The sequence below is a fragment of the Conger conger genome, chromosome 7 (assembly GCF_963514075.1).
Source record: "Conger conger chromosome 7, fConCon1.1, whole genome shotgun sequence".
Classification (NCBI taxonomy): Eukaryota; Metazoa; Chordata; class Actinopteri; order Anguilliformes; family Congridae; genus Conger; species Conger conger.
Genome location: NC_083766.1, coordinates 60,692,969 through 60,720,259, shown reverse-complemented (window position 1 = coordinate 60,720,259; position 27,291 = coordinate 60,692,969). Strand labels below are relative to the sequence as shown.

Genomic DNA, 27,291 nt, shown 5'->3' with positions numbered 1-27,291 from the left:
AAAGGATGACAATCACTGACAATTGCCTTATTTGGCTCCCTGAAGTCAACACACATGCGAGGCATTCCACCCTCCTTTCTCTGGGTCACTGCAATGGGGGAGACCCATGGTGATGCGTCTATACGTTCTATAATGCCCTTTTCCTGTAGGTCCTGGAGCTCATCTCTCACAGCCTGCCTCACCGAGAGTGGAAGCCTCCGCCATTTCTGTTGTACTGGCACAGCATCTGGTTTAAGTTGTACTTTATGCACAAATCCTTTTGCACACCCAATCTCCTGCACCTGGGCCTCTGGTGCAGCCTGTGGATTTGGGCCTGTCGAGTTAATGACTTTATTGCCCTCAATAAGCATGTGCAATGCCACAAATAAATCTAGCCCTAGCAGAGCAGTGCCTGACTTAACCACTGTGAATGAGCCTGTAGTAGAAAACCCATCATGACGTACTGTGGCATGCATACACCCTTTTACAGGTATTATCTCTCTTGAATAAGTGAGCAGATTCACTGTAGGTTCAGCAAGAACACATGTAGGGAAGAGAGTCTGGTAAGTGCTCTCTGGAATAATAGAAACAGAAGAACCTGTGTCCACTATTAGCTCAATATCATGAAAATGTTCATTAGCTTTCACTTGAACAGTACAGAGGATTTTATCCTGTGCAGCATCAGTCATGTAAAGCACAGTCAGTTCATTTATCACTACCTCACGTACCTCCTTGTGGGCAGATTTACAAACTTTGGAAAAATGTCCGACTTTACCGCATGAGTTGCAGGTTACTCTAGCCGCTGGGCATGAATGCTTGCTAGCTAAGTGGCTGGTGGATCCGCAACGGTAGCAGGAACTACGATTCCCGGTAGATTGGACCGCGGAATCTGCAGTCATTGAAGCAGGTTTCCTCTTTTCCCATGGGCGGCGATTTTTCGGCTGTTTGTGCAGCAGCAGTGGAAGTAGCGTCAGAAAGAAGGTCAGCATTCCGTTGTCCAGCTTCGATCTGCAAAGCTAGTGTAATAGCTTTAGCCAGGGTCAGGTCAGATTCTAGCAAAAGTCTATCTCGAATATGCGAGAAACTGCAAGAAACTGATTAATAGACTCGTCAGGTCTCTGCGCTCTCTGGCGAAATTTGTGACGTTCAGCAATCACATTAACTTTAGGAACAAAGTGTTTTTTCAGACCCTCAACAGCAGACATGTAGGTAGTACCTGTATTTGGTAAAGCATAAAGCAGTCTTTGTCCCTCAGTGCCAAGCGCATGGAGAAGAACAGCACGTTTTCTTAACTCGGGCCAGCTGTCTGGTAGCATCGATAACTAGCATGTAATTTTCACACATTTTTAACCAAGTAGGGAAAGGAATGGACGGTTCACCTGGACAAGGCATGAAACGTGTGGGTAAAGGTACTGAAACCGACATCCTCATCGCCAAAATGTGGTATTTTACCGTGTAGAAAGTTCAGTCAGAAAGCAGGCACCATTAGTATGCATTCAACTTTATCCGAATCCCACCAAGCATTCTCATTCTTTAAATCTCATACATGTTCTCTCGCGCCACCTAGGCATCACTTAATGCCAGAACAGGACACAACACATGCTTTCCCCAGCCTACATGTAAAACCCGGGATTTCCATCTCTCTAGACCATGAGAGGGCGTGCCGGCCACGGTCAGCATGAGACGTTACCTTCCGCATGCAGAATGCGGGTGTAATCACTGCAGATTGTGATCAGCTGCGTGGGGAGCTATTTAAGTCTCTTCCTGGCACTGCTCTGGGCTTTGGTGTTTCATTCTGACACGTACACTGAGTAAAGAGGTAAAGATGTGGTTGGAGAACTGAATTGCTTTTAGTCTTGAAAGGCATTACGTTACCTCTTTAGAATTAATTAGAAGCATAGGCACTAGTAGTTCTACTTTGGTTGGGGCGTTCCCCTGGACCTTCTCTATTTTAGTTTCTTAAGTCATCTTCTGTTTAGAAGAGCTAGCGGCAGAGTTCACCTCTTGAGGTTTAGCTTTATTGAAACTCTTCCATTGAGGAATCTCGTTTTTCCCTGACCGACGTTATCTCTGTGATCAATTTTCTGTTGCCGAAAAGGAGGTGAGTATTGGTTCCGTTTTCTCAGTTATTTTTTTACATGAGACTCACCCGTTTCCTTGGGCATTCCGTGCTAGTCTGCACATACCCTGTTCTACAGACTTTGCAGTTTTGTTTCAGTTGGCATTTCACCGGGGAGTTTCTTTCCCGTTTTATGTTTGTTTCCTCTCCTCTAGTGGCCCCACACATTTGTGAGGGTTTCCAAGATTATATCAGTGGTTATTCAACTTCTCATTGGTAACTTTGTGATCCCGTCCTGGTCGCTCTTGGTCTCCCGCCCACGCTCCCTCACAAGGAGAGACTGGGAATAACAAATGTTGATTGGATCCAGGCCAAGAACAGAAATGCCACACTGCTGCAGTAATAATGTATCTCATAGGGAGGCTGAACCTGTGGCTCTGATTCCCTAGGCTGCATGTTACACTGCAGTAATATGTCAGAAGCAGCATTACCCATGTTTCCATTCATTACATCATCACTGAGTGTGGGGGCGGTCCTCTCCTGCCTAAATGAGTGACAGGACAGAGAGGGGAGGGCCCCTAAAGGGCAGGATAAAACCTGAGAGCCCGTCAAGAAGAGAGGACTGCCCACCTGACACCTAAGAACGGTATTTACACCTTTACATTTACAAGTACAGTCATAGAATGCCTCAGTTACTGCGATTCAAGTTGTACTAGATGATATTGTGTAAGCATTTGGAACAGTACAGATGATTCTTGCAGACCTTAGAAATAAAGATAAGTTATTCCAGTTATAATAATGGGATTTCTCTGATATATATATTTCTCAAGTACAGTCATAGAATGGTTTAGTTACTGCGATTCAAACTAGATGATATTGTGTGAGCAATGGGAACAGTACAGATGATTCTTGCAGACCTTTGAAATAAAAATAAGTTATTCCAGTTATAATAATGGGATTTCTCTGATATATATATATTTGTTTTCACATCAGTTTTTGGTCTGTTTTCAGGGTCTGCTCTTGGACGCAGGCTCTCATGCACCCAGTCAAGCAGCTTTCTGAACTTAATTAAGGAAATGTGAAAGTCAACCTGACGGACTTCCAGGACTTAGAATCTGAGTTGTGTCTTGAAAATAGAATTTCATCTCGGACTAGGCTTCATTGGAGTCTGCAAAATTGGCCCATAGTTCATATTAAATCTGTTTGAACTTTAACCTCATATTCATGGTTTTATTATTTGTCATCTTCTGGTGTATGGAGCCATGTTCAAGAAGTTTGGCACTGCATAATATTCTGCTTTTCTCAGTCTGATAGAATTTTCCAGGAAATCTGGGATGAACATAACCTACAACAGTCCCATCCTGTTGATTCAGGGCATCGACATTCCCCATCGTTTCATTTACCCAGCGTTTGCCCTGCTGTTGGTCGCCTACCTCATCATCCTGACCACCAACATAGGGGTCATGCTGCTTATTTTGATGGAAAGGAGCCTGCAGCAGCCAATGTACTTGCTGTTCTTCAGCCTGTCCTTCAATGACGTCCTGGGAAACACGGTGGTTCTGCCTCGAATGATGTTGGACATCGTCTCCACCATCCCATCCATCAGCTACTCCTGGTGTGTCTCCCAGGCCTTCTTCACCCACACTTATGGCATGTCCTGCCACACGGTGATGATGATCATGGCCTTTGACAGGTATGTGGCAATATGCCACCCTCTGAGGTACACCTCCATCATGAGCCCCACCATGGTGGCTAAGCTGACTGTGTCCGCATGGAGCACATCAATAACCCTGATCTCCATCGTACTGGGCCTCGCAGTACGGCTAACACGTTGCCGTTCCATTATTCTGAATGCCTTCTGCGACACTGCATCTCTGTTCAAGCTCTCCTGCCAGGACTTAAGCATCAACAACATCACCGGGCTCACCATCATTACCATAATCAATGGATTGTCGATTACCAGCGTGGCCTTCACATATTTCAGGATCCTGATCAGCTGTGTCTCCAAAAAGAACAAGGAGCTCAACAGAAAGGCCATGCAGACTTGCGCCTCCCATCTGGTCCTCTACATGATCATGCTCTGGTCCGGCTTCCTCGTCCTCATTTCGCATCGTCTCCCGATTCACAACGGCTACCGGACATTGGCAGCACTTCTCTTTCTCATCATTCCCGCCAACATGAACCCCATCATATATGCTCTACAGACCAAGGAACTTAGGACCAAAATTGTGCAGATACTTTATTCAAAAGTAACCCAGCTGCAGTAATGAAAAAATGTGGCTTTTAAACCAACTGCAGCATAATGGATGCTCTGATCTACATGTTAAACTAGTGTCTTACACTGTCGTATACTCTTAGTGACCACTTAATTAGTCACACCTGTACACCAGCTTGTTCATGCAAATATCTAGTCAGCCAATCTTATAGCAGCAACTCACTTCATTCAAGCATGCAGAAATGGCTAGGAGGTTCAGTTGCTATTCAGACCAAACATCTGAATTGGGAAGAATTTGACTGTTGGTGATGGTGCAAAAAAGTTCTATGGGCAAAAATGCCTTCTTAATGAGAGAAGTCAGAGGAGAATGGTTAGGGGTGCGTTTCCCGAAGCCTTCTTAACGCTACATGGTTCATAAATTGTACCTTAAGCTCTACCTTAATGCTTTAGTGTGTTTCCCAAAATGTTCTTAACTAAGTATACCTTCTGTACTGAGATAGGTGCGTGGGGCGTTGGACCCAAAATGCACGATTCAGAAACAGAATAAATTCCCGTCAGGGCTTTATTCAGGGAATGTCCAGTGAGCGTAGTCAAAGATCAAGCAATGTTCATCCAGCCAAAAACCAAAGTACAGTACCAAGAGAGAAGGCAGTCTCGTAATCGGTACACCATGCAAAAACGGTAGGCAGGCTCAGGGTCGATGACGGCACAAGAGTCAAGACCGAATTCTGCTCCACGGGGCAAAAGCACAAAGACAGCAGGCTAAGTCGTGGTACACTTAGGCAATGGTCAACAAAACAGAAGACAATAATCTTTGGTCAATAAACAGGCTTGGATCGTAACGGGTGGCTTGACAAAAATGCTAAAGAGATCCACTGACGAACAGGAGGCAACAATTTTGCAAAGACAAGACATGGAACTGAGCTTATATGCAGGTGAAGACAGGTGCAGACAATTCGCTTGAGAGCAGCTTGAGAATGGAAATCAGGTGTGTAGGATTGACAAGTTAACAGGGTAATTTGTAATCATTAGTAATAAACCTATCCTGCCCTAGCGTTAGTAAATAAGTAAATGACATGCACAAGAAACGTAAGGTAACATGAACACATGGTTAGAATGTTAGTATTACCCAATCCTGATCTAAAGTTAGTAGATTAGTAAGAAGACAAGGGAAATTGAAACAATTAGGTTGTGAGTGACAAAAAGAGAGAGAGAGAAAGCAGGAATGCAAGGTTTGCAGAAAGACATGAAAGAATGTATGCAAAACAATTAACAGAACCACATAACATGAAACAAACATAAATCATGACATAAGTTTGCCAAATTATGACAAACTATATAACATAACATGGCAAGACAAAGAAAAAAATGGTAACAAGAACTAAGCATGAAACATAACATGACAAAACAATAAAATGTAACAAGAAATAAAACATAAAAACATAGCGAGACTAGACTAACATAATACGTGACCTGACAATAAGGTAACCAAGACAATAACTAAACATGAAACATGACGTGACAAACATGAAGCGTGACATGTACGTTGTACGTTCGTAAGTTTGGTCTGGTAAGGTACTATGACAAAGATGTTAAAATAATGTTCAGCAATATGTACACTAATAATTGTACAGTTGTAGTTGGCTTATAATATTACTAAAATACCATTTTAATGGCACTGTTTTCATGCAAATAATAAAATTGTAAATTACGAAGGATGCATGTTGCCTAATTGCCTTTTAAATGATATTCATAAACTGACGATTTCCCACTCTCTCTGTGTCCTGGAGTGATGTTTAACCCTAGTTGTTTCTTGTTTTTTTTGGACACCGTAGTCTTAAAACTGGAAAATAATGTTTCTTTATTCAGCGCCACATCTAACAATATCTCAATTTCCTTTGCTATGAAGCTGTGGGACCGCTTATTTCACTTTTTTTCCACCACATCTTATGTAAAAAAAAAAAAAACAAACAAACAAAAAAAAATAATGTTGATTTTGTGTTGGGCGGCACGGATGGTGCAGTGGGTAGCACTGCCGCCTCACAGCAAGGAGGTCCTGGGTTCGAATCCCTGTCGGCCGGGGCCTCTCTGTGCGGAGTTTGCATGTTCTCCCCCTGTCTGCGTGGGTTTCCTCCGGGTACTCCGGTTTCCTCCCACAGTCCAAGACATGCAGGTTAGGCTGATTGGAGAGTCTAAATTGTCCGTAGGTATGAGTGTGTGAATGAATGGTGTGTGTGCCCTGCGATGGACTGGCGCCCTGTCCAGGGTGTATTCCTGCCTTTCGCCCAATGTATGGTGGGATAGGCTCCAGCCCCCCTGCAACCCTGTTCAGGATAAGCAGGTTCAGATAATGGATGGATCTTTTTCTTTTCTTTGCCCATTCTTTGTGAAAATAATTATCAAGCTTAATGACAAGTTTCACAGTTAGCCATTTTGCCTCTCTAAGAAGCAGCAATGGAGGTTTTGAACATGGCCCACTCCTACTCCATGTCCCCAGTCTCCCCCGGGATGCGTGTGCAGTTCCTCCGGAGGTGGGAGTTGAAGACCTCGTGGACGGGGGGCTCAGCCAGATGTTCCCAGTTCACCCTCACTACACGTTTTGGTTCATGGGGTCTGTCCGGCAGGCTCCCCAGCCACTTGATCAAACTCACCACCAGGTGGTGATCAGTTGGCAGCTCTGCTCCTCTCTTCACCCGAGTGTCCATGGCCGCAGGTCTGATGATACGACCATAAAGTCTATCATTGATCTTTGGCCTAAGGTGCTCTGGTACCAGGTACACTTATGAGCTACCCTATGCTCGAATATGGTGTTTGTTATGGACAATCCATGACCAGCACAGAAGTCCAATAACAAGACACCGCTCGGGTTAAGATCAGGCAGGCCATTCCTCCGAATCACCCCCTTTCAGATTTCTCCGTCATTGCCCACGTGAGTGTTGAAGTCACCCAGCAGAACTATGGAGCCTCCAGGCGGCACCTTTTCCAGGATGCCGCCCAGTGACTCCAAGAAGACCGGATACTCTGAACTGCCATTTGGTGCATAAGCACAAACAAATTTGAAATTGAATTTGAATTTATTTGTTTATAATGTTGTGGACAGTCCCCATTAATTAACTGTAAACAGTAAATGGAGCAGCTTTAGCCTACATGACTAATTTCCAGCTGTAGTCCCCGGCCAGTTGACAATAGGCTCCCTAAAATACATTAGTAAAAAAAATGATAAAATTACAGTTGCAGCAAGCACACACAAATGGAGCAAGACATACAAACATATCAAGCACAATTGGAGCAAGCACAAACATGCGGGGAGACAAGACATGCAAGCACAAATGGCAGCAACATCAATGCAGTACATGAGATAAAACAGTACAAGGGGACAAGGGAAGAGCAAATAGTCATAGCAGACATACAGACACAGCAACATACAGACATAATAGCATACAGACATAGTAGCATACAAACACAGCAGCATACAGGCACAGTAGCATCCAGACATTGAAACAAATACAGACATATGCAGGTGGGTAGCAAAGATGGAGGTGTACATAACACACGTCATATCTGACAGAGATTAATGTATGCAGTTGTAGTTATCGCAAAGCCATGTTTTAAGGTGTGTTGTAAAGGTGGAGTATGTATGTATATTTTTTATGTAGGTAGTAAACGACAGTCAGAGCTTTCCCCCCAGCGACACATAGTCGCAAAGAGGCGACCCTCTCGTTCCCCGGGTGAAACTCCAACACAGTGGCACTCAGCCGATGGCTTGTGAGTATCCCCACACCCGCCCGGCACCTCTCACCCTGAGCAACTCCAGAAAAGAACAGAGTCCAGCCCCTCACCAGGAGTTTGGTTCTGGAACCAGTGCTGTGCGTGGAGGTGAGCCGAACTATATCTTGTTGGTACCGCTCCGCCTCCCGCACTAGCTCTGGTTCCTTCCCAACCAGAGATGTGACGTTCCACGTCCCCAGAAGCAGTCTGCGACGCCGAGGATCAGCACACCCGGATCCTCGCCTTTGCCCACTGCCCGTTGGGCAAAGCACCCGTCTCCGATGCTGACCCCTGCAGGTGGTGAGCCCACAGGGTGGCGACCCCACGTTACCAATTCGGGCTGTACCCAGCTGGGCCCCATGGGATAAGGCCCGGCCACCTATAAGAGAAGGGCAAAATATATTTTAACAATAGAAATGTTGTTAGTGAACACACATATGCGTTGCACTTGTCACCCCCCCACCCCGTACTTGACCTGTTTGACTCTAGGAAACCCTTCACCTGAACTCTGATGCAAGCAACTTGGGCCTTGACGTAGTCCTGTTGCAGCTAATTGAAAAGGGGGAGGTGGTTGCAGCTAATTGAAAAGGGGGAGGTGGTTGCCTTCCTCAGTTGCTAGCTCAGCCAAGAATGCAATTACTGCATGAGGAGATGGGAGCTGCTGGCAGTGGTGGTTGCGCTTCATCCCTTGTAGATGTACCTTCAAAGACAGTAGTTCTGGCTCTGTACATGCCATGCAACTGTCCAGTGGCAGCTCAGATTCAAAGAGACTGGATTGCTTGCTGGATTGAACTATGGCAAAACCTTCACTTCACAGTAGAGGACCAGCAGGGGCCAAGCACAGCAATGGAGGCGGGTGCTCGCTTGGCCCTTTTACTAGGGAGGGCAAAGTGGAGTTTTAGAATGTAGACCGCTGTTTGTGCACGTGAGTTCGCCAATACATTTCTCGCAGAAAACATAATTTGTCCACTTTTTTACTTCACAGTATAGGTGATCAGACTTACAATAACTAAGTGCTAGCGTGTTCTAAGCCTTTACTGGTCCCTGTACAAGGTTAGCATGATGTAGCTAGCATAGGCGAATCGCACAAAGCCATAAAATTTGCTTTTTAACAGCACTTGGTCATTCGAACGATAGAAATAAAAGCATTCGATTTCGTTCAACAGCACCAAATATTTCTGTCGCACCCTCCATAAATCGCAAAAGTCCTACCATAGGATTTATTTAAATCTTTAAAAGTTATACATTTTCTGAATCGTCATTAATTTATCTTGTTGCTATCTGTGATTCGGAGTGATCCGAGAGTTCAGTTGCTATGTAAATTACGTTAGAAGGATACAACACGGTTATTTGCTACTTAAACGTAGACGCACGCTCGAGAGCGTTAACATGATTGAAGTCTGACATGTCTATTGTCAAAATCCATTGAAACTATTAAAAAGTAACCAGGGACTTTGGACTTATAAGGCTGGACATACCGAGTATCCAGGGAACATATTGACCTGGCTACAGTCACAATTCTGAGAGTTCGAACTGCCACCAACTGCCATGTAAGAGCACGTGAAGTAAACCAGTAAAAGCTATTGCTGTGTCACCATTTTCGAGCTCCATAAATGTAAACAATGGAATGTGCCATCGGGGTCCAGCATTTAACATTGATGGAATGCTGGTAAAATGAGCGTTTAAATCCACAAAAACAGTAATTACATCACATTAAAATTCCGCCTAAGCAGAATTATTATTAACACGTTAATTTAAGGTTAAACTGAGATTTTAATCATAATATTCATGTTGATTTCCGGAAATACATTTTTCGGTTGTCCTCCCTACTTTTACTAGCAGCTCCTTTCGTCACTGTGAGCAGGCCATGGAGAAATAGTGGGAGTGTCATGGTTTCCCCAGATGACATAGGGAATGTCCAGGTTTTACCTCTCTACCACGTGAGGGCGTGCCAGCCATGGTCAGCATGAAATTAACTTCCACATGTGGAATGCGGGTGTAATCATTGATGATTGTGGTCAGCTGTGTGGAGAGCTATGTAAGTCACTTCCTGGCAATGCTCTGGGCTTTGGTGTTTCATTCTGACATGTACACTAAGTAAAGAGGTAAAGAGTTAGTTGAAGGACTGAATTGCTTTTAGTCTTTGGTTGGGCGGTTCCCCTGGACCTTCCCTATTTTGGAGCGAGCGACGTTTCATTGAGGAATCTTGTTTTTCCCTGACCAATGTTATCTCTCAGGTCAATTTTCTGTTGGCTAAATGTTTTGGTCCCCCTTTTTCAGTTATTTTTTCACGAGACTTGCCTGTTCCCAAAGGCATTCCGTGCTAGTCTGCATTTACCCTGTTCGATGGATTTAGCAGTTTTGTTTCAGTTGGCTTTCCACCTGGGAGTTTCTTTCCCGTTTTATGTTTTTTCCCTCTCCTCTAGTGAGGGTTTCCAAGATTATATCAGTGGTTATTCAACTTCTCATTTGTAACTTTGTGATCCCGTCCTGGTCGCTCTTGGTCTCTCGCCCCCGCTCCCTCACAGGGAGAAACTGGGAATAACAAATGTTGATTGGATCCAGGCCAAGAACAGAAATGCCACACTGCTGCAGTAATAATGTATCTCATAGGGAGGCTGAACCTGTGGCTCTGATTCCCTAGGCTGCATGTTACACTGCAGTAAAATGTCAGAAGCAGCATTACCCGTGTTTCCATTCATTACATCATCACTGAGTGTGGGGGCGGTCCTCTCCTGCCTAAATGAGTGACAGGACAGAGAGGGGAGGGCCCCTAAAGGGCAAGATAAAACCTGAGAGCCCGTCAAGAAGAGAGGACTGCCCACCTGAAACCTAAGACAGGTATTTACACCTTTACATTTACAAGTACAGTCATAGAATGGTTTAGTTACTGCGATTCAAACTAGATGATATTGTGTGAGCAATGGGAACCGTACAGATGATTCTTGCAGACCTTTGAAATAAAAATAAGTTATTCCAGTTATAATAATGGGATTTCTCTGATATATATATATTTGTTTTCACATCAGTTTTTGGTCTGTTTTCAGGGTCTGCTCTTGGACGCAGGCTCTCATGCACCCAGTCAAGCAGCTTTCTGAACTTAATTAAGGAAATGTGAAAGTCAACCTGACGGACTTCCAGGACTTAGAATCTGAGTTGTGTCTTGAAAATAGAATTTCATCTCGGACTAGGCTTCATTGGAGTCTGCAAAATTGGCCCATAGTTCATATTAAATCTGTTTGAACTTTAACCTCATATTCATGGTTTTATTATTTGTCATGTTCTGGTGTATGGAGCCATGTTCAAGAAGTTAGGCACTGCATAATATTCTGCTTTTCTCAGTCTGACAGAATTTTCCAGGAAATCTGGGATGAACATAACCTACAACAGTCCCATCCTGTTGATTCAGGGCATCGACATTCCCCATCGTTTCATTTACCCAGCGTTTGCCCTGCTGTTGGTCCCCTACCTGATCATCCTGACCACCAACATAGGGGTCATGCTGCTTATTTTGATGGAAAGGAGCCTGCAGCAGCCAATGTACTTGCTGTTCTTCAGCCTGTCCTTCAATGACGTCCTGGGAAACACGGTGGTTCTGCCTCGAATGATGTTGGACATCGTCTCCACCATCCCATCCATCAGCTACTCCTGGTGTGTCTCCCAGGCCTTCTTCAGCCAAACTTATGGCATGTCCTGCCACACGGTGATGATGATCATGGCCTTTGACAGGTATGTGGCCATATGCCACCCTCTGAGGTACACCTCCATCATGAGCCCCGCCATGGTGGCTAAGCTGACTGTGTCCGCATGGAGCACATCGATCGCCCTGAACTCCATCACACTGGGCCTCGCAGTACGACTAACACGCTGCCATTCCATTATTCTGAATGCCTTCTGCGACACTGCATCTCTGTTCAAGCTCTCCTGCCAGGACTTAAGCATCAACAACATCACCGGGCTCACCATCATTACCATAATCAATGGATTGTCCATTACCAGCGTGGCCTTCACATATTTCAGGATCCTGATCAGCTGTGTCTCCAAAAAGAACAAGGAGCTCAACAGAAAGGCCATGCAGACTTGCGCCTCCCATCTGGTCCTCTACATGATCATGCTCTGGTCCGGCTTCCTCGTTCTCATTTCACATCGTCTCCCGATTCACAACGGCTACCGGACATTGGCGGCACTTCTCTTTCTCATCATTCCCGCCAACATGAACCCCATCATATATGCTCTACAGACCAAGGAACTTAGGACCAAAATTGTGCAGATACTTTATTCAAAAGTAACCCAGCTGCAGTAATGAAAAAATGTGGCTTTTAAACCAACTGCAGCATAATGGATGCTCTGATCTACATGTTAAACTAGTGTCTTACACTGTCGTATACTCTTAGTGACCACTTAATTAGTTACACCTGTACACCAGCTTGTTCATGCAAATATCAAGTCAGCCAATCATGTAGCAGCAACTCACTTCATTCAAGCATGCAGAAATGGCTAGGAGGTTCAGTTGCTATTCAGACCAAACATCTGAATTGGGAAGAATTTGACTGTTGGTGATGGTGCAAAAAACCCAAAAACATTCAGTGAGTAGAAGTTCTATGGGCAAAAATGCCTTCTTAATGAGAGAAGTCAGAGGAGAATGGTTAGGGGTGCGTTTCCCGAAGCCTTCTTAACGCTACGTCATTCATAAATTGTACCTTAAGATCTACCTTAATGCTTTAGTGTGTTTCCCAAAATGTTCTTAACTAAGTATACCTTCTGTACTGAGATAGGTGCATGGGGCGTTGGACCCAAAATGCATGACTCAGAAACAGGGGTGTAATAAAGTCCCGTCAGGGCTTTATTCAGGGAATGTCCTGTGAGCGTAGTCAAAGAACAAGCAATGTTCATCCAGCCAAAAACCAAAGTACAGTACCAAGAGAGAAGGCAGTCTTGTAATCGGTACACCATGCAAAAACGGTAGGCAGGCTCAGGGTCGATGACGGCGCAAGAGTCAAGACCGAATTCTGCTCCACGGGGCAAAAGCACAAAGACAGCAGGCGAAGTCGTGGTACACTTAGGCAATGGTCAACAAAACAGAAGTCAATAATCTTTGGTCAATAAACAGGCTTGGATCGTAACGGGTAGACAATGGCTTGACAAAAATGCTAAAGCGATCCACTGACGAACAGGAGGCAACAATTTTGCAAAGACAAGACATTGAACTGAGCTTATATGCAGGTGAAGACAGGTGCAGACAATTAGCTTGAGAGCAGCATGAGAAATCAGGTGTGGAGGATTGACAAGTTAATGAGGTAATTATTAATCATTAGTAATAAACCTATCCTGCCCTAGCGTTAGTAAATTAGTAAATGACATGCACAAGAAATGTAAGGTAACATGAACACATGGTTAGAATGTTAGTATGACCCAATCCTGATCTAAAGTTAGTAGATGAGAAAAGAAGACAAGGGAAATTGAAACAATTAGGGTGTGAGTGACAGAAAGGGAGAGAGAGAAAGCAGGAATGCAAGGTTTGCAGAAAGACACGAAAGAATGTATGCAAAACAATTAACAGAACCATATAACATGAAACAAACATAAATCATGACATAAGTTTGCCAAATTATGACAATAAACTATATAACATGACATGGCAAGACAAAAAAATAAATGGTAACAAGAACTAAGCATGAAACATAACATGACAAAACAGTAAAATGTAACAAGAAATGAAACAGAGAAACATGGCGAGACTAGACTAACATAATACGTGACCTGACAATAAGGTAACCAAGACAATAACAAAACATGAAACATGACGTGACAAACATGAAACGTGACATGTACGTTGTACGTTCGTAAGGTTGGTCTGGACCGCTCTTAGCTATACCTTAGCGATGTTGTCAGCTCACTCCACATGTGGCCACCACTGTTACGACCGCAAGCCTCTGAAATCAGCTGTTCTTAGTTTGATCTTAATCGGATAACCAATATGTACACTAATAATTCTCCAGTTGTAGTTGGCTAATAATATTACTGATATACCAATTTAATGGAACTGTTTTCATGCAAATAATAAAACTGTAAATTACGAAGGATGCATGTTGCCTAATTGCCTTTTAAATGATTTTCATGAACTGACGATTTCCCACTCTCTCTGTGTGCTGGAGCAATGTTTAACCATAGTTCTTTCTTGTTTTTTTTGGACACCGTAGTCTTAAAACTGGAAAATAATGTTTCTTTATTCAGCGCTACGTGTAACATTATCTCCATTTCCTTTGCTATGAAGCTGTGGGACCGCTTATTTCAGTTTTTTTCCACCATATCTCATGTAAAAAAATAAAATAAAATGTTGATTTCGTGTTGGTGCGTTTTGCTTGTTGGTGCGCTTTTACTGAAAACGTCAGCTAATCATAGAAAATTGTGAATTACACCAGTAATGTGATGATGGTTGATTTGGCACAAGCACCATCATTTAAGGTACTAAGACAAAGATGTTAAAATAATGTAAATAAAACATGACATGCCAAAGAAGGCGTATTGCTAAATGGCATAGCCAGAAACCGTATCACAAACCGTATATATAATTTGGTAAAAATTATATATACGGTTGGATAATTTAGTTTGTACGTTTTTAATTCTATTAATACGTTCCCACAAGTCATGGTAAATGCAATATTTTAAAGTATTCCTGCAGTGTTTTATTAAAAAATAACACTACTTTCTCTCATAATGCAGTCAAACAGTTGCTGCATGGAGTACATAATGGATCTTAGAGCAAGTCGATGGGCCTAATAACGTTGCAAGTAGAAGCTGTCCCTTAAGCAACAGCCTAAGTGATAGTTTGGGGAACACACGTAGAGAAGTAAACAACTTTAGTAAGGTATACCTTAGAGAGTCTTCGTCAAGCGCTAAGAGACACCGTTATCAGGAAACGCACCCCAAACGCACCCCAAACCATAAGCTTAAATGCTGAAAATTATCCAAAAACTCACCCAACTAGCCCAACTTTATATAATAAACTTTATATGTGCCTGTCGCCCCCGGCTTTGCCCTGCTCGGTGTGCTCCCCTTCGCGTGGCCTTACGTGGGATATCCTGTGTTTGCCTGCTGTGTTTTGTCTCGCCTCCAGGGGGAGCTGGGCCATGCCGGGCTAATTGCCGGGCTGATTGGAGGCCCTTCCAGTCAGCTCACTCTCTCTCACTTTGCTGCTCGGCCTGACGCTGGAAGGCTGGCTGCAGCACCGCTCCTTATTTTCCCTTACCTGTTTTGCCTTACACGACACCTGCTGATATGCACTACACTTTTTTTGCTTTGGCTTTCCATCTACTGACTTATGTTTTGTAAATAGTTATCAAATAAACTGGTTTGGTGTAATTTACGATCAGTGTGGTCTCCCCGTTCATGTCAGCTCTACTTGAGCCATGTGGTTCTGACAATGCCCAATATACAGTGACAGAGGCAGAAGTGTCTGTCCTGTTGTTATCAATGAGAGATGTGACTTGTTTTCATTGAGTGCACAATCTGTCCTAATAGAACGAGAAGGCATTCATATTAAAGACCTTGGTAAATGGGTTCATACCCTGTTTAGTTGTCCAGTGAGTCTGTAACTCTGGAGTTTGCATTTATTTTGCTCAACTTTACACATCTGAGACAGGCATTCTGGTGGCCCACAGAATGTCAATTTGTTTTGTGTCTGCTTGCCCCATCTGTTACCAGAAAGCACCCTCCCAGTTTGCTGCATTCTTTACTGTCTTTTGTGTCAGTTCACCAGTGAATCTGTAAAATTTGTATTTCTTGGATTGTACTTTACTGTATGTACATCGTATTACTCCCTATCATTTTATTAAAGCTGATAGACCAAGAATTTTCTTTTCTTTGCCCATTCTTTGTGAAAAAAATTATGAAGCTTAATGACGAGTTTCACAGTTAGCCATTTTGCCTCTCGAAGAAGCAGCAGCATCACTTCTTTCACCATTACTGAATGGCCCTCTCTTGAAAGATGGCCAATGTAAATAAACAAAACCAGGGCCACTGCTTCCCTAACCACAATAAAATGCTTTGTCCCCGATTGATTTTGGCCAGAATGAATAAATGTTAATAAAGAGGTCATTGGATTTTGGAAATAACTTGGCAAACTGTCAACTTAACCATTCAAAAACCCCAGAGTGAGAGAGAGAGCATATGCATACATGCTTTGTGCATGTGACATATGTGTGCTGTCATAAACAGAACATGTTCCAGCAGAAAGCAAAACTGTTTTCGAGCAGTTCTGTCAGAATTGGGCCTTGGCAGGATCGCAGTGTAACACTCGAGCGCTATAAGAGAAGGGCAATACAGGCGGGTTCTCGCGTGGCCCTTTTGCGAGCAGCTCCTGTCACCACTGTGAGCAGGCCATGGAGAAGTAATGGGAGTGTCATGCTTTCCCCAGCCCACATGGAAAACCCGGAATTTCCATCTCTCTAGACCATGAGAGGGCGTGCCGGCCACGGTCAGCATGAGACGTTACCTTCCGCATGCAGAATGCAGGTGTAATCACTGCGGATTGTGGTCAGCTGCGTGGAGAGCTATTTAAGTCTCTTCCTGGCACTGCTCTGGGCTTTGGTATTTCATTCTGACACGTACACTGAGTAAAGAGGTAAAGATGTAGTTGGAGAACTGAATTGCTTTTCGTCTTGAAAGGCATTACGTTACCTCTTTAGAATTTATTTGAAGCATAGGCACTAGTAGTTCTACTTTTCTTTGGTTGGGGCGTTCCCTTGTACCTTCTCTATTTTAGTTTCTTAAGTCATCTTCTGTTTAGAAGAGCTAGTGGCGGAGTTCGCCTCTTGAGGTTTAGCCTTATCAAAACTCTTCCATTGAGGCATCTCGTTTTTCCCTGACCGACGTTATCTCTGTGATCAATTTTCTGTTGCCGAAACGGAGGTGAGTATTGGTTCCATTTTCCCAGTTATTTTTTTACATGAGACTCACCCGTTTCCTTGGGCATTCCGTGCTAGTCTGCACATACCCTGTTCTACAGACTTTGCAGTTTTGTTTCAGTTGGCATTTCACCGGGGAGTTTCTTTCCCGTTTTATTTTTGTTCCCTCTCCTCTAGTGGCCCCACACAATTGTGAGGGTTTCCAAGATTGTATCAGTGGTTATTCAACTTCTCATTGGTAACTTTGTGATCCCGTCCTGGTCGCTCTTGGTCTCCCGCCCACGCTCCCTCACAAGGAGAAACTGGGAATAACAAATGTTGATTGGATCCAGGCCAAGAACAGAAATGCCACACTGCTGCAGTAATAATGTATCTCACAGGGAGGCTGCACCTGTGGCTCTGATTCCCTAGGCTGCATGTTACACTGCAGTAATATGTCAGAAGCAGCAGCACCCGTGTTTCAATTCATTACATCATAACTGAGTGTGGGGGCGGTCCTCTCCTGCCTAAATGAGTGACAGGACAGAGAGGGGAGGGCCCCTAAAGGACAGGATAAAACCTGAGAGCCCATCAGGAAGAGAGGACTGCCCACCTGAAACCTAAGACAGGTATTTACAGCTTCACATTTACAAGTGCAGTCATAGAATGCTTCAGTTACTGCGATTCAAGTTGTACTAGATGATATTGTGTGAGCATTGGGAACAGTACAGATGATTCTTGCAGACCTTAGAAATAAAGATAAGTTATTCCAGTTATAATAATGGGATTTCTCTGATACATATATATTTCTCTCATCACGTTTCAGTTTTTGGTCTGTTTTCTGAGTCTGCTCTACGACACTGAGGCTCTCAGGCACCCAGTCAAGCAGCTTTCTGAACTTAATTAAGGAAATGTGAAAGTCTACCTGACAGATTTCAGGAGTTAGAATCTGAGTTGTGTATTGAAAATAGAATTTCATTTCAAACTAGGCTTAATTAGAGTCTGCAAAATTGGCCCACTTTTCATATTAAATCTGTCTGAACTTTAACCTCACATTCATGGTTATATTTGTCATGTTCTAGTGAATGGAGCCAAAACACCAGAAACTGTTAATGTTCAAGAAGTTAGGCACTGCATAATATTTTGCTTTTCTCAGTCTGACAGAATTTCCCAGGAAATCTGGGATGAACATAACCTACAACAGTCCCATCCTGTTGATTCAGGGCATTGACATTCCCCATCGTTTCATTTACCCAGCATTTGCCCTGCTTTTGGTCATCTACCTGATCATCCTGACCACCAACTTAGGGGTCATGCTGCTTATTTTGATGGACAGGAGCCTTCAGCAGCCAATGTACCTGCTGTTCTTCAGCCTGTCCTTCAACGACGTCCTGGGGAACACGGTGGTTCTGCCTCGATTGATGTTGGACATCGTCTCCACCAACCCGTCCATCAGCTACTCCTGGTGTGTCTCCCAGGCCTTCTTCAGCCAAGCTTATAGCACGTCCTGCCACACGGTGATGATGATCATGGCCTTTGACAGGTATTTGGCCATATGCCACCCTCTGAGGTACACCTCCATCATGAGCCCCACCATGGTGGCTAAGCTGACTGTGTCCGCCTGGAGCACATCGATCGCCGTGAACTCCATCCCACTGGGCCTCGCAGTACGGCTAACACGCTGCCGTTCCATTATTCTTAATGCCTTCTGCGACATTGCATCTCTGTACAAGCTCTCCTGCCAGGACTTGAGCATTAATAACATCACTGGGCTTACCTGCAGTATCATACTCATTGGATTGTCCATCGCCAGCGTGGCCTTCACATATTTCAGGATCCTGATCAGCTGTGTCTCCAAAAAGAAGAAGGAGCTCAACAGAAAGGCCATGCAGACTTGCGCCTCCCATCTGGTCCTCTATCTGATCATGCTCTGGTCCGGATACCTCATCATCATTTTGCATCGTCTTCAGATTCACAACGGCTACCGGACGTTGGCGGGACTTCTCCATCTCATCATTCCCGCCAATATGAACCCCATCCTATATGCTATACAGACCAAGGAACTAAGGACCAAGATTGGGCAGATACTTTATTCAAAAGTAACCCACCTGCAGTAATGAAAAAATGTGGCCTTTAAACCAACTGCAGCATAATGGATGCTCCTATCTACATGTTAAACTAGTGTCTTACATTGTCATATACACTTAGTGAATCTCATCCGATTCCTTGATTTTCCCGATCACATCCATACCAAACAGATTACCCTCATGTTTGTAGTCATCATGAAACTTCCCTCCTGATTATCCATTTTACATGCAATTCCTGTTACCATTACATAAGACATAATGCAATAATACAAGGATCACATGGGCAATGTTTTCAAGGTTTTACCAGGTCTATTTAATATCTCAACAGCAGTTTTGAATATTTAATCCAGGTGAGCAGTCACCGGTGTAATGACAGCAGTGCCCAAATGAGGGCACTGTGGCATTGTCTGGAGTCTTTCCCCTTGGAAGTGACCAGTTGTGGGGTCACGGGAGAGGGGGGCACAAATGCCCTGAAGGATTCTTTTCCCATGATTTGGTCAGGGAAACCCCTGTGACCCAACTGCCGTTAAATAACTTCACAGCCACCATTCATCTTCCCCTTATCTCCTTCGGTGCCGATGGCCCGAACCTCCCCAAAGCTAGTTCAAACAGTATTGTCCTCTGTTCCTTTGAAACATACCAGAAGCCCCAGCTCCGGGTTCCTCACAAATGGCAGCCCTTCCTGAGTCCCACTTTGCCTTTGGATACCCAGTGTCGTAGGGCTGACTGTGGGTTGAGGTGTGTTATGTAAGGAGCGGATCAGATTACGGATGCAAGATATTATATCTATGAATGTAGTTGGGAGTTTTCATGATAACTGCATTATGCTGTAAATATGTATTTGTACCATGTCATGGTAATATACCTTTTGGATAAACCTGATTTGGGTGAATTAAAGGAAAGGAGACAAAACCCCAGATTGCTTGGTTTCTTCTCCTTATCTCCAAAATCCAGGCCTTAGTTCTTGACCCTAAGAATGGGTCACCCATCTGGAATTTACAGCCAAACTCCCACCAGTGAGACCTTGGTCAGGGAGCTAAAACAAATGGCTTCTACAGAGACAACTTTTGCCCAGTTTCCCCAGTTTCCCCTTGGCTCCTTGATGCCTGCAAGGTCAGTGGTTCTAATCCCGGTGTAGCCACAAAAAGATCCGCACAGCCATTGGGCCCTTGAGCAAGGCCCTTAACCCTGCATTGCTCCAGGGGAGGATTGTCTCCTGCTTAGTCTAATCAATTGTACGTCGCTCTGGGTAAGAGCGTCTGCCAAATGGCAATAATGTAATGTAAATGGTTATGATATCAAAGGCAGACTGTTACAAAAACTAGACCATTATACCAGTCGCACTGAACCAATCAGAATAACACCAAACATTCCTATTTTCTGACCTGGGATTATTATGGAACATCTTTATGCCATCTCCAGTATTCCTGTGCTCAAAACCTGTAAGGAATGTGAGAGAAGGGGGGCTCCCGAGGAGGCCCAGGAAAACTCCTCCAGGAGCCCTTTTCTAGTTCTTGGTGTATGAAACCAAATGTTAATTATTACTGGCTTACAGAATCCCCCTTGGCCCCGTGGGACAAACAACACAGTTCCAAGGGGTCACTGTGAAAGCCGTGGCTGTACAGGTAATTCCCTGCGGATGCTTGGGGTCTCCATCCCGACAGGGCACCTGCAGGGGGCTGATCACCAAAGCAGAAGGGGTAGAGGATTTTAGGGAGTGGATGATGACGGACCCTCAGAACACCCAGTCCCACCAGTCCCACCATGTGTAGGCATCCTGGGCAGAGCTGGTAGAGGAGCTAGCCCTGGACGACCTGTTGCACTGGGTCCATTAGGTCAGTCAGAGACCATGCACACTGTCCAGAAATAGTGTCCTTCCACCACAGAGAGACGTCCACCTCCAGCGGAATTCTCCTCAGGACGCAGATCTGACCCATTGCGAAGTCCTCAATCACTTCCAGTCGATCAAGTGACTCGCTGGACAGGTCAGACCTTCATGCGTGAAGGAGCTCATCTCGCTGATGACGTACTACTGTGGGTGAGACACCTGGATGATCTCAGCGTGGCCATACAAAAACTGAACACTAATACATTTGGTACAAATGTGGGAAAATATTGTTACACATAAATCATGGCAAGATGTTACATGACAACCAGTGCGAGTGGTGAATATGGTCTCCTTGTCCCTTGTAGAGATATGCACCAATTTAAATACCTGACTCTTCACTACTACGCAGGTTGAGCGTATGGCAGTGGAATTTTAGATAGACCTGTTTTAGGTGAATCAAAGGAAAATAAACCAAAAATCCAATAAACACAATACAACTACTTATAATAAACATACAAACAATACATACATACATTAAAGAGGTGGATAATGAATATTTTCCCTTTGCTTTGAAAAAATCCACCGATGCCAGTCTAAGGCTTCAATGAACTCCCTTACGACATGACTAGGGTTCTTGTGCAGACAAAAGTCCAGAATATCTTGCTGGCCCTCACCAACCCTCGGCATATGTTCTGCAGGCTAAGACACGCTCGATGGTATGGGTCCGATTGACAAGTGAACGGCTGATAGAAAGGAGCGCCTGCGCTTCAGATCTAACAGCCGTGAATATATTTTTTGTTCACTATTAATGATATGTTTGAGGCCAGTGATCATCTGGTTTAACAAACTTGATGAAATTTAGGATAATTAATGGATAATTAATTACACTCCCTCAAGATAAATCATTGGGAGTGCAGGTTCACTGCTCTTACAAGACGAAACACCACAGGTGACAAACAATTGGGGAAGGAGAGACAAGACGCACAAAGGGAGCAGTGGGAAGCTGTGAGGGGGGCAGTGAGGAACTGAGAAGTTTGAAACTGTGGGGGGAGTAGAATGACCCATAAACATGTAAACATTATACATTTGGCCTTTGCCTAAATAATTTAATTCATCCTATAGGATAAATGATATAATCAGGGAATTCATCCTTTTTATTAAGGATGTATCCCTACAAGGGCAAAGCTTATTTGACGTTTATTACAGAACATTTGGTATATTTAACTCTCCACATGCCCATAAGAAATGCTTTCTAAACTATAGCCTATGTATTTAATTACAAGTATACAACTGTTGCCAATACTGGCAGCACAGGCCAGAGGACTCAGCTTCCAGCAGCTCAAAAAGACAGACATTCTGTGAGGCCACACCCCACACCAGTCTCAGAGGTCTAGACATAGGCACCACATGCAGCAGATTCCCCAACCTTGTAGCAGTGCATCAGAGGGGCGGAGACTTGTATCTGCTGTGGCACCCAGCGGCCCTATGACGTAACATTGGGCCCAGTACACAGAGGTACTACAACCACTGATACAGGCCTCAATCACTTAAAGCTGCGGTTCCCTACGGACAGATACCTGATAGTCTCAAGTCTTGCAAACACCACACTGGTTGTAACCACCACAATCAGAGGGCTTGAGAGGTATGCCCGCCGTGGAACACAGACACCCTGGGTTCAGTATTAGCACTCTCCAGGCTCTGCTTCTAGGTCTGGAACCTAGAACCTAGGCTATGCCCCTGATTCAGCACTCAGTTACAACTTATAACGATTTATGCAGTTATAATGGACAAGCTTGCCACCTTTAACGGAGCACAAGCTTACTCCAAAATTATTATTATATATGCGCATCCTAACAGACCGCACATATATATGTATTATTATTCAACCCAGAATTTCCATCTCTCTAGACCATGAGAGGGCGTGCCGGCCACGGTCAGCATGAGACGTTACCTTCCGCATGCAGAATGCGGGTGTAATCACTGCGGATTGTGGTCAGCAGCGTGGAGAGCTATTTAAGTCTCTTCCTGGCACTGCTCTGGGCTTTGGTGTTTCATTCTGACACGTCCACTGAGTAAAGAGGTAAAGATGTGGTTGGAGAACTGAATTGCTTTTAGTCTTGAAAGGCATTACGTTACCTCTTTAGAATTAATTAGAAGCCTTGGCACTAGTAGTTCTACTTTGGTTGGGGCGTTCCCTTGTACCTTCTCTATTTTACTTTCTTAAGCTATCTTCAGTGTAGAAGAGTGAGCAGCGGAGTTCACCTCTTGAGGTTTAGCTTTATCGAAACTCTTCCATTGAGGAATCTCGTTTTTCCCTGACCGACATTACCTCTGAGGTCAATTTTCTGTTGGTGAAACGGCGGGGAGTTTTGGTTCAGTTTTTCAGTTATTTTTTCACATGAGACTCGCCCGTTTCCTCGGGCATTCCGTGCTAGTCTGCACATACCCTGTTCCACCGACTTTGCAGTTTTGTTTCAGTTGGCATTTCACCAGGGAGTTTCTTCCCTGTTTTATGTTTTTTCCCTCTCATCTAGTGGCCACACACATTCCAAGATTATATCAGTGGTTATTCAACTTCTCATTTGTAACTTTGTGATCCCGTCCTGGTCGCTCTTGGTCTCCAGCCCCCACTCCTTCACAGGGAGAAACTGGGAATAACAAATGTTGATTGGATCCAGGCCAAGAACAGAAATGCCACACTGCTGCAGTAATAATGTATCTCACAGGGAGGCTGCACCTGTGGCTCTGATTCCCTAGGCTGCATGTTACACTGCAGTAATATGTCAGAAGCAGCATCACCTGTGTTTGGATTCATTACATCATCACTGAGTGTGGGGGCGGTCCTCTCCTGCCTAAATGAGTGACAGGACAGAGCAGGGAGGGCCCCTAAAGCATAGGATAAAACCTGAGAGGCCATCAGGAAGAGAGGACTGCCCACCTGAAACCTGAGACAGGTATTTACACCTTTACATTTACAAGTACAGTCATAGAATGGTTCAGTTACTGCGATTCAAGTTGTACTAGATGATATTGTGTGAGCATTGGGAACAGTACAGATGATTCTTGCAGACCTTAGAAATAAAGATAAGTTATTCCAGTTATAATAATGGGATTTCTCTGATATATATATATTTCTCTCATCACGTTTCAGTTTTTGGTCTGTTATCAGGGTCTGCTCCAGGACACTGAGGCTCTCAGGCACCCAGTCAAGCAGCTTTCTGAACTTAATTAAGGAAATGTGAAAGTCAACCTGACGGACTTTCAGGAGTTAGAATCTGAGTTGTGTATTGAAAATAGAATTTCATCTCAAACTAGGCTTAATTGGAGTCTGCAAAATTAGCCCATATTTCATATTAAATCTGTCTGAACTTTAACCTCATATTCATGGTTTTATTATTTGTCATGTTCTGGTGTATGGAGCCAAAACACCAGAAACGGTTAATGTTCAAGATGTTAGGCACTGCATAATATTTTGCTTTTCTCAGTCTGACAGAATTTCCCAGGAAATCTGGGATGAACATAACCTACAACAGTCCCATCCTGTTGATTCAGGGCATCGGCATTCCCCATCGTTTCATTTACCCAGCATTTGCCCTGCTTTTGGTCATCTACCTGATCATCCTGACCACCAACATAGGGGTCATGCTGCTTATTTTGATGGACAGGAGCCTTCAGCAGCCAATGTACCTGCTGTTCTTCAGCCTGTCCTTCAACGACGTCCTGGGGAACACGGTAGTTCTGCCTCGATTGATGTTGGACATCGTCTCCACCAACCCGTCCATCAGCTACTCCTGGTGTGTCTCCCAGGCCTTCTTCAGCCAAGCTTATAGCACGTCCTGCCACACGGTGATGATGATCATGGCCTTTGACAGGTATTTGGCCATATGCCACCCTCTGAGGTACACCTCCATCATGAGCCCCACCATGGTGGCTAAGCTGACTGTGTCCGCATGGAGCACATCGATCGCCGTGAACTCCATCCCACTGGGCCTCGCAGTACGGCTAACACGCTGCCGTTCCATTATTCTTAATGCCTTCTGCGACATTGCATCTCTGTACAAGCTCTCCTGCCAGGACTTGAGCATTAATAACATCACTGGGCTTACCTGCAGTATCATACTCATTGGATTGTCCATCGCCAGCGTGGCCTTCACATATTTCAGGATCCTGATCAGCTGTGTCTCCAAAAAGAACAAGGAGCTGAACAGAAAGGCCATGCAGACTTGCGCCTCCCATCTGGTCCTCTATCTGATCATGCTCTGGTCTGGATACCTCATCATCATTTTGCATCGTCTTCAGATTCACAATAGCTACCGGACGTTGGCGGCACTTCTCTTTCTCATCATTCCCGCCAACATGAACCCCATCATATATGCTATACAGACCAAGGAACTAAGGACCAAGATTGTGCAGATACTTTATTCAAAAGTAACCCAGCTGCAGTAATGAAAAAATGTGGTCTTTAAACCAACTGCAGCATAATGCATGCTCTTGTCTACATGTTAAACTAGTGTCTTACACTGTCGTATACACTTAGTGACCACTTATTAAGTTACACCTACACTACATTCAAGCATGCAGAAATGGCTAGGAGGTTCTAAAACCCCACGCTATCCCAATGACGGAATTTAGTGAGGGCCGAAGGTATTTGCATGCTTGTCCTTCTGGTGATGCTGGAAGAAGATTAGTCGGGTTAAATAATAATGACCGCTATGCAGAGAGTCTAGATCAGCCAATGAATAAACCACATTACAAAGACAGTAGTACCACTCTGCCTTCCGTTCTTTACTGGTCCGGGCTGACCAAGAATCTCCACAGTATGGCCAATACATTTACCTTCGTTATCTGACTCCATTTAAGATATAATTTAGGAAATTTGGGTTTGAAACATATGCAAACCTCGGGAGTGATTACACTCAACGTGCGCCACTATTACTCAATATATGCTCCCGGGATTAGCATTATTGCTGAATCTCAGTTCGGCAGAGAACTCAGAGGCTGAGGGTCTAGCCAACACAATACATGCACTATATTGACATGATAGTTGCGAGCCCAGGTCGGCGTGCATTTAGAGGGCTCCTTCGAGCTAACTTGACAGGAACCGGCGTAGAAACGCACATGGGTTTCCTTCGCATCAAATTACAAGAGCCATGCACCACCAATCCTTTTCATGGGCCGAACTTGGCTGCCTTTCCCTGCTTGGTGACACCACTAAAGTACCAAGCCACTGATCAGTTGGTCTTTGGTCAATATTGTCCCGCTGAGTATTCAGCCGTAATTTAGGCTGAAAAGGTACAAGATGAATTAGTCATAGAGATCATGCAAGTTACAAACAAAATAACTTCTTCGCAGACAGCTGGTTATTAGCTTTAGAATACCAATAGTCAATTACAAAATACACAAATTAAGAATAGAGATAGAGTAAATAATCATACCTAGCCTGCTTTGGCTACACACAAACACAAAACGTACATATGGAACGTGCATAGTGTGGGAAGCCGGTTACAGTCTTCCCAGATTGGTCTGTCTCCCTTGCTTTTATGCCAAATCATACGTTTGAACCAGGCGGCAGTGCCATAAATTAACCTGGAGGGGTGGTCAAATCTGGAATTTAGACCCCCACCCTTGGGGGTTGTTAAGTTGGGAAAATTAGATGATTCCCATAGAGGACCTGTAGGTTTAGTTGAGTTACTGAAAACTATGGTTTATTAAACTCCATTTGGTATGAAATGTATCTCATCCGATTCCTTGATCACATCCGTACCAAACAGATTATCCTTATGTTTTATTATGATGTAGTTGTCACAAAAAGTCCACCACTAACCCAGGGGAGAAGTGTAGGGTGTAATGACAGAAGTGCCCAAATGGGGGCACTGTGGGAGTGTCCTGAGCCTTTCCCATAGGAGCTGTCCAGGTGGTGGGTCATGGACGCATTCTTTTCCCATGACTTACTGACCCCTCAACCAAAACACCCGCAGAACACCCCCACAGCCACAGTCCATCTTCTCCTTATCTCAGTCTCCCAGTCTTGGGAGCCAATGGTCTGAATCCCCCAAAGGAAGTCTGAATCAGAGAGCTTACTGGAGATACCTGGAGAGAGATGTATTTGAGAGTTTTCCTGACAACCGTATTATGTGATAAATATGTTTTGTGCCTCTCATGGTAATATACCTTTTGGATAAACCTGATTTGGGTGAATTGAAGGAAAGGAGACAAAACCCCAGATTGCTTGGTTTCTTCTCCTTGTCTACAAAATCCAGGCCTTAGTTCTTGACCCTAAAAATGGGTCAACCATCTGGAATTTAGAGCCAGACCCCCAGCAGACCTTGGTCAGGGGGTTAACACAAATGGCTCCTACAGAGACAGCTTTTGCCTTTTGACAGTTTCCCCTCGGCTCCTGGACGGTTATGATATCAACGGTAGACTGTTACAAAAACTAGACCATTATACCAGTTGCGCTGAACCAATCA

The 27,291-nt window shown here is 44.2% G+C and overlaps 4 protein-coding genes across 4 annotated transcripts; all 4 read left to right on the top strand.

Annotated features, from left to right (window-relative positions):
- Positions 1-3,372: 3,372 nt before the first annotated feature.
- On the top strand, positions 3,373-4,305 carry LOC133133530 (olfactory receptor 1500-like). The gene has a single exon (XM_061249632.1). The coding sequence runs from the start codon at positions 3,373-3,375 to the stop codon at positions 4,303-4,305; it is 933 nt and encodes a 310-aa protein (XP_061105616.1).
- A 7,086-nt stretch (positions 4,306-11,391) lies between these two features.
- Positions 11,392-12,324, top strand: LOC133133529 (putative gustatory receptor clone PTE01). Its single transcript, XM_061249631.1, has one exon. It carries the CDS (start codon positions 11,392-11,394, stop codon positions 12,322-12,324), a length of 933 nt encoding a protein of 310 aa, XP_061105615.1.
- Positions 12,325-18,090: 5,766 nt separating this feature from the next.
- LOC133133528 (putative gustatory receptor clone PTE01) lies at positions 18,091-20,765 on the top strand. The gene is made up of 2 exons (XM_061249630.1): positions 18,091-19,005; positions 20,658-20,765. The coding sequence occupies exons 1-2, from the start codon at positions 18,091-18,093 to the stop codon at positions 20,763-20,765; spliced, it is 1,023 nt and encodes a 340-aa protein (XP_061105614.1).
- A 3,569-nt stretch (positions 20,766-24,334) lies between these two features.
- LOC133133527 (putative gustatory receptor clone PTE03) lies at positions 24,335-25,267 on the top strand. The gene has a single exon (XM_061249628.1). The coding sequence runs from the start codon at positions 24,335-24,337 to the stop codon at positions 25,265-25,267; it is 933 nt and encodes a 310-aa protein (XP_061105612.1).
- Positions 25,268-27,291: the final 2,024 nt, after the last annotated feature.

What these genes read in the sequence shown, in the direction of transcription:
- LOC133133530 (XM_061249632.1), top strand. Translation starts at nt 3,373, where the DNA reads ATGAACATAACCTACAACAGTCCCATCCTGTTGATTCAGGGCATCGAC.
- LOC133133528 (XM_061249630.1), top strand. Translation starts at nt 18,091, where the DNA reads ATGAACATAACCTACAACAGTCCCATCCTGTTGATTCAGGGCATTGAC. An exon ending in GGCAGATACTTTATTCAAAA is followed by an intron (nt 19,006 to 20,657) that starts GTAACCCACCTG and finishes CCATCCCGACAG; the next exon opens with GGCACCTGCAGGGGGCTGAT.
- LOC133133529 (XM_061249631.1), top strand. Translation starts at nt 11,392, where the DNA reads ATGAACATAACCTACAACAGTCCCATCCTGTTGATTCAGGGCATCGAC.
- LOC133133527 (XM_061249628.1), top strand. Translation starts at nt 24,335, where the DNA reads ATGAACATAACCTACAACAGTCCCATCCTGTTGATTCAGGGCATCGGC.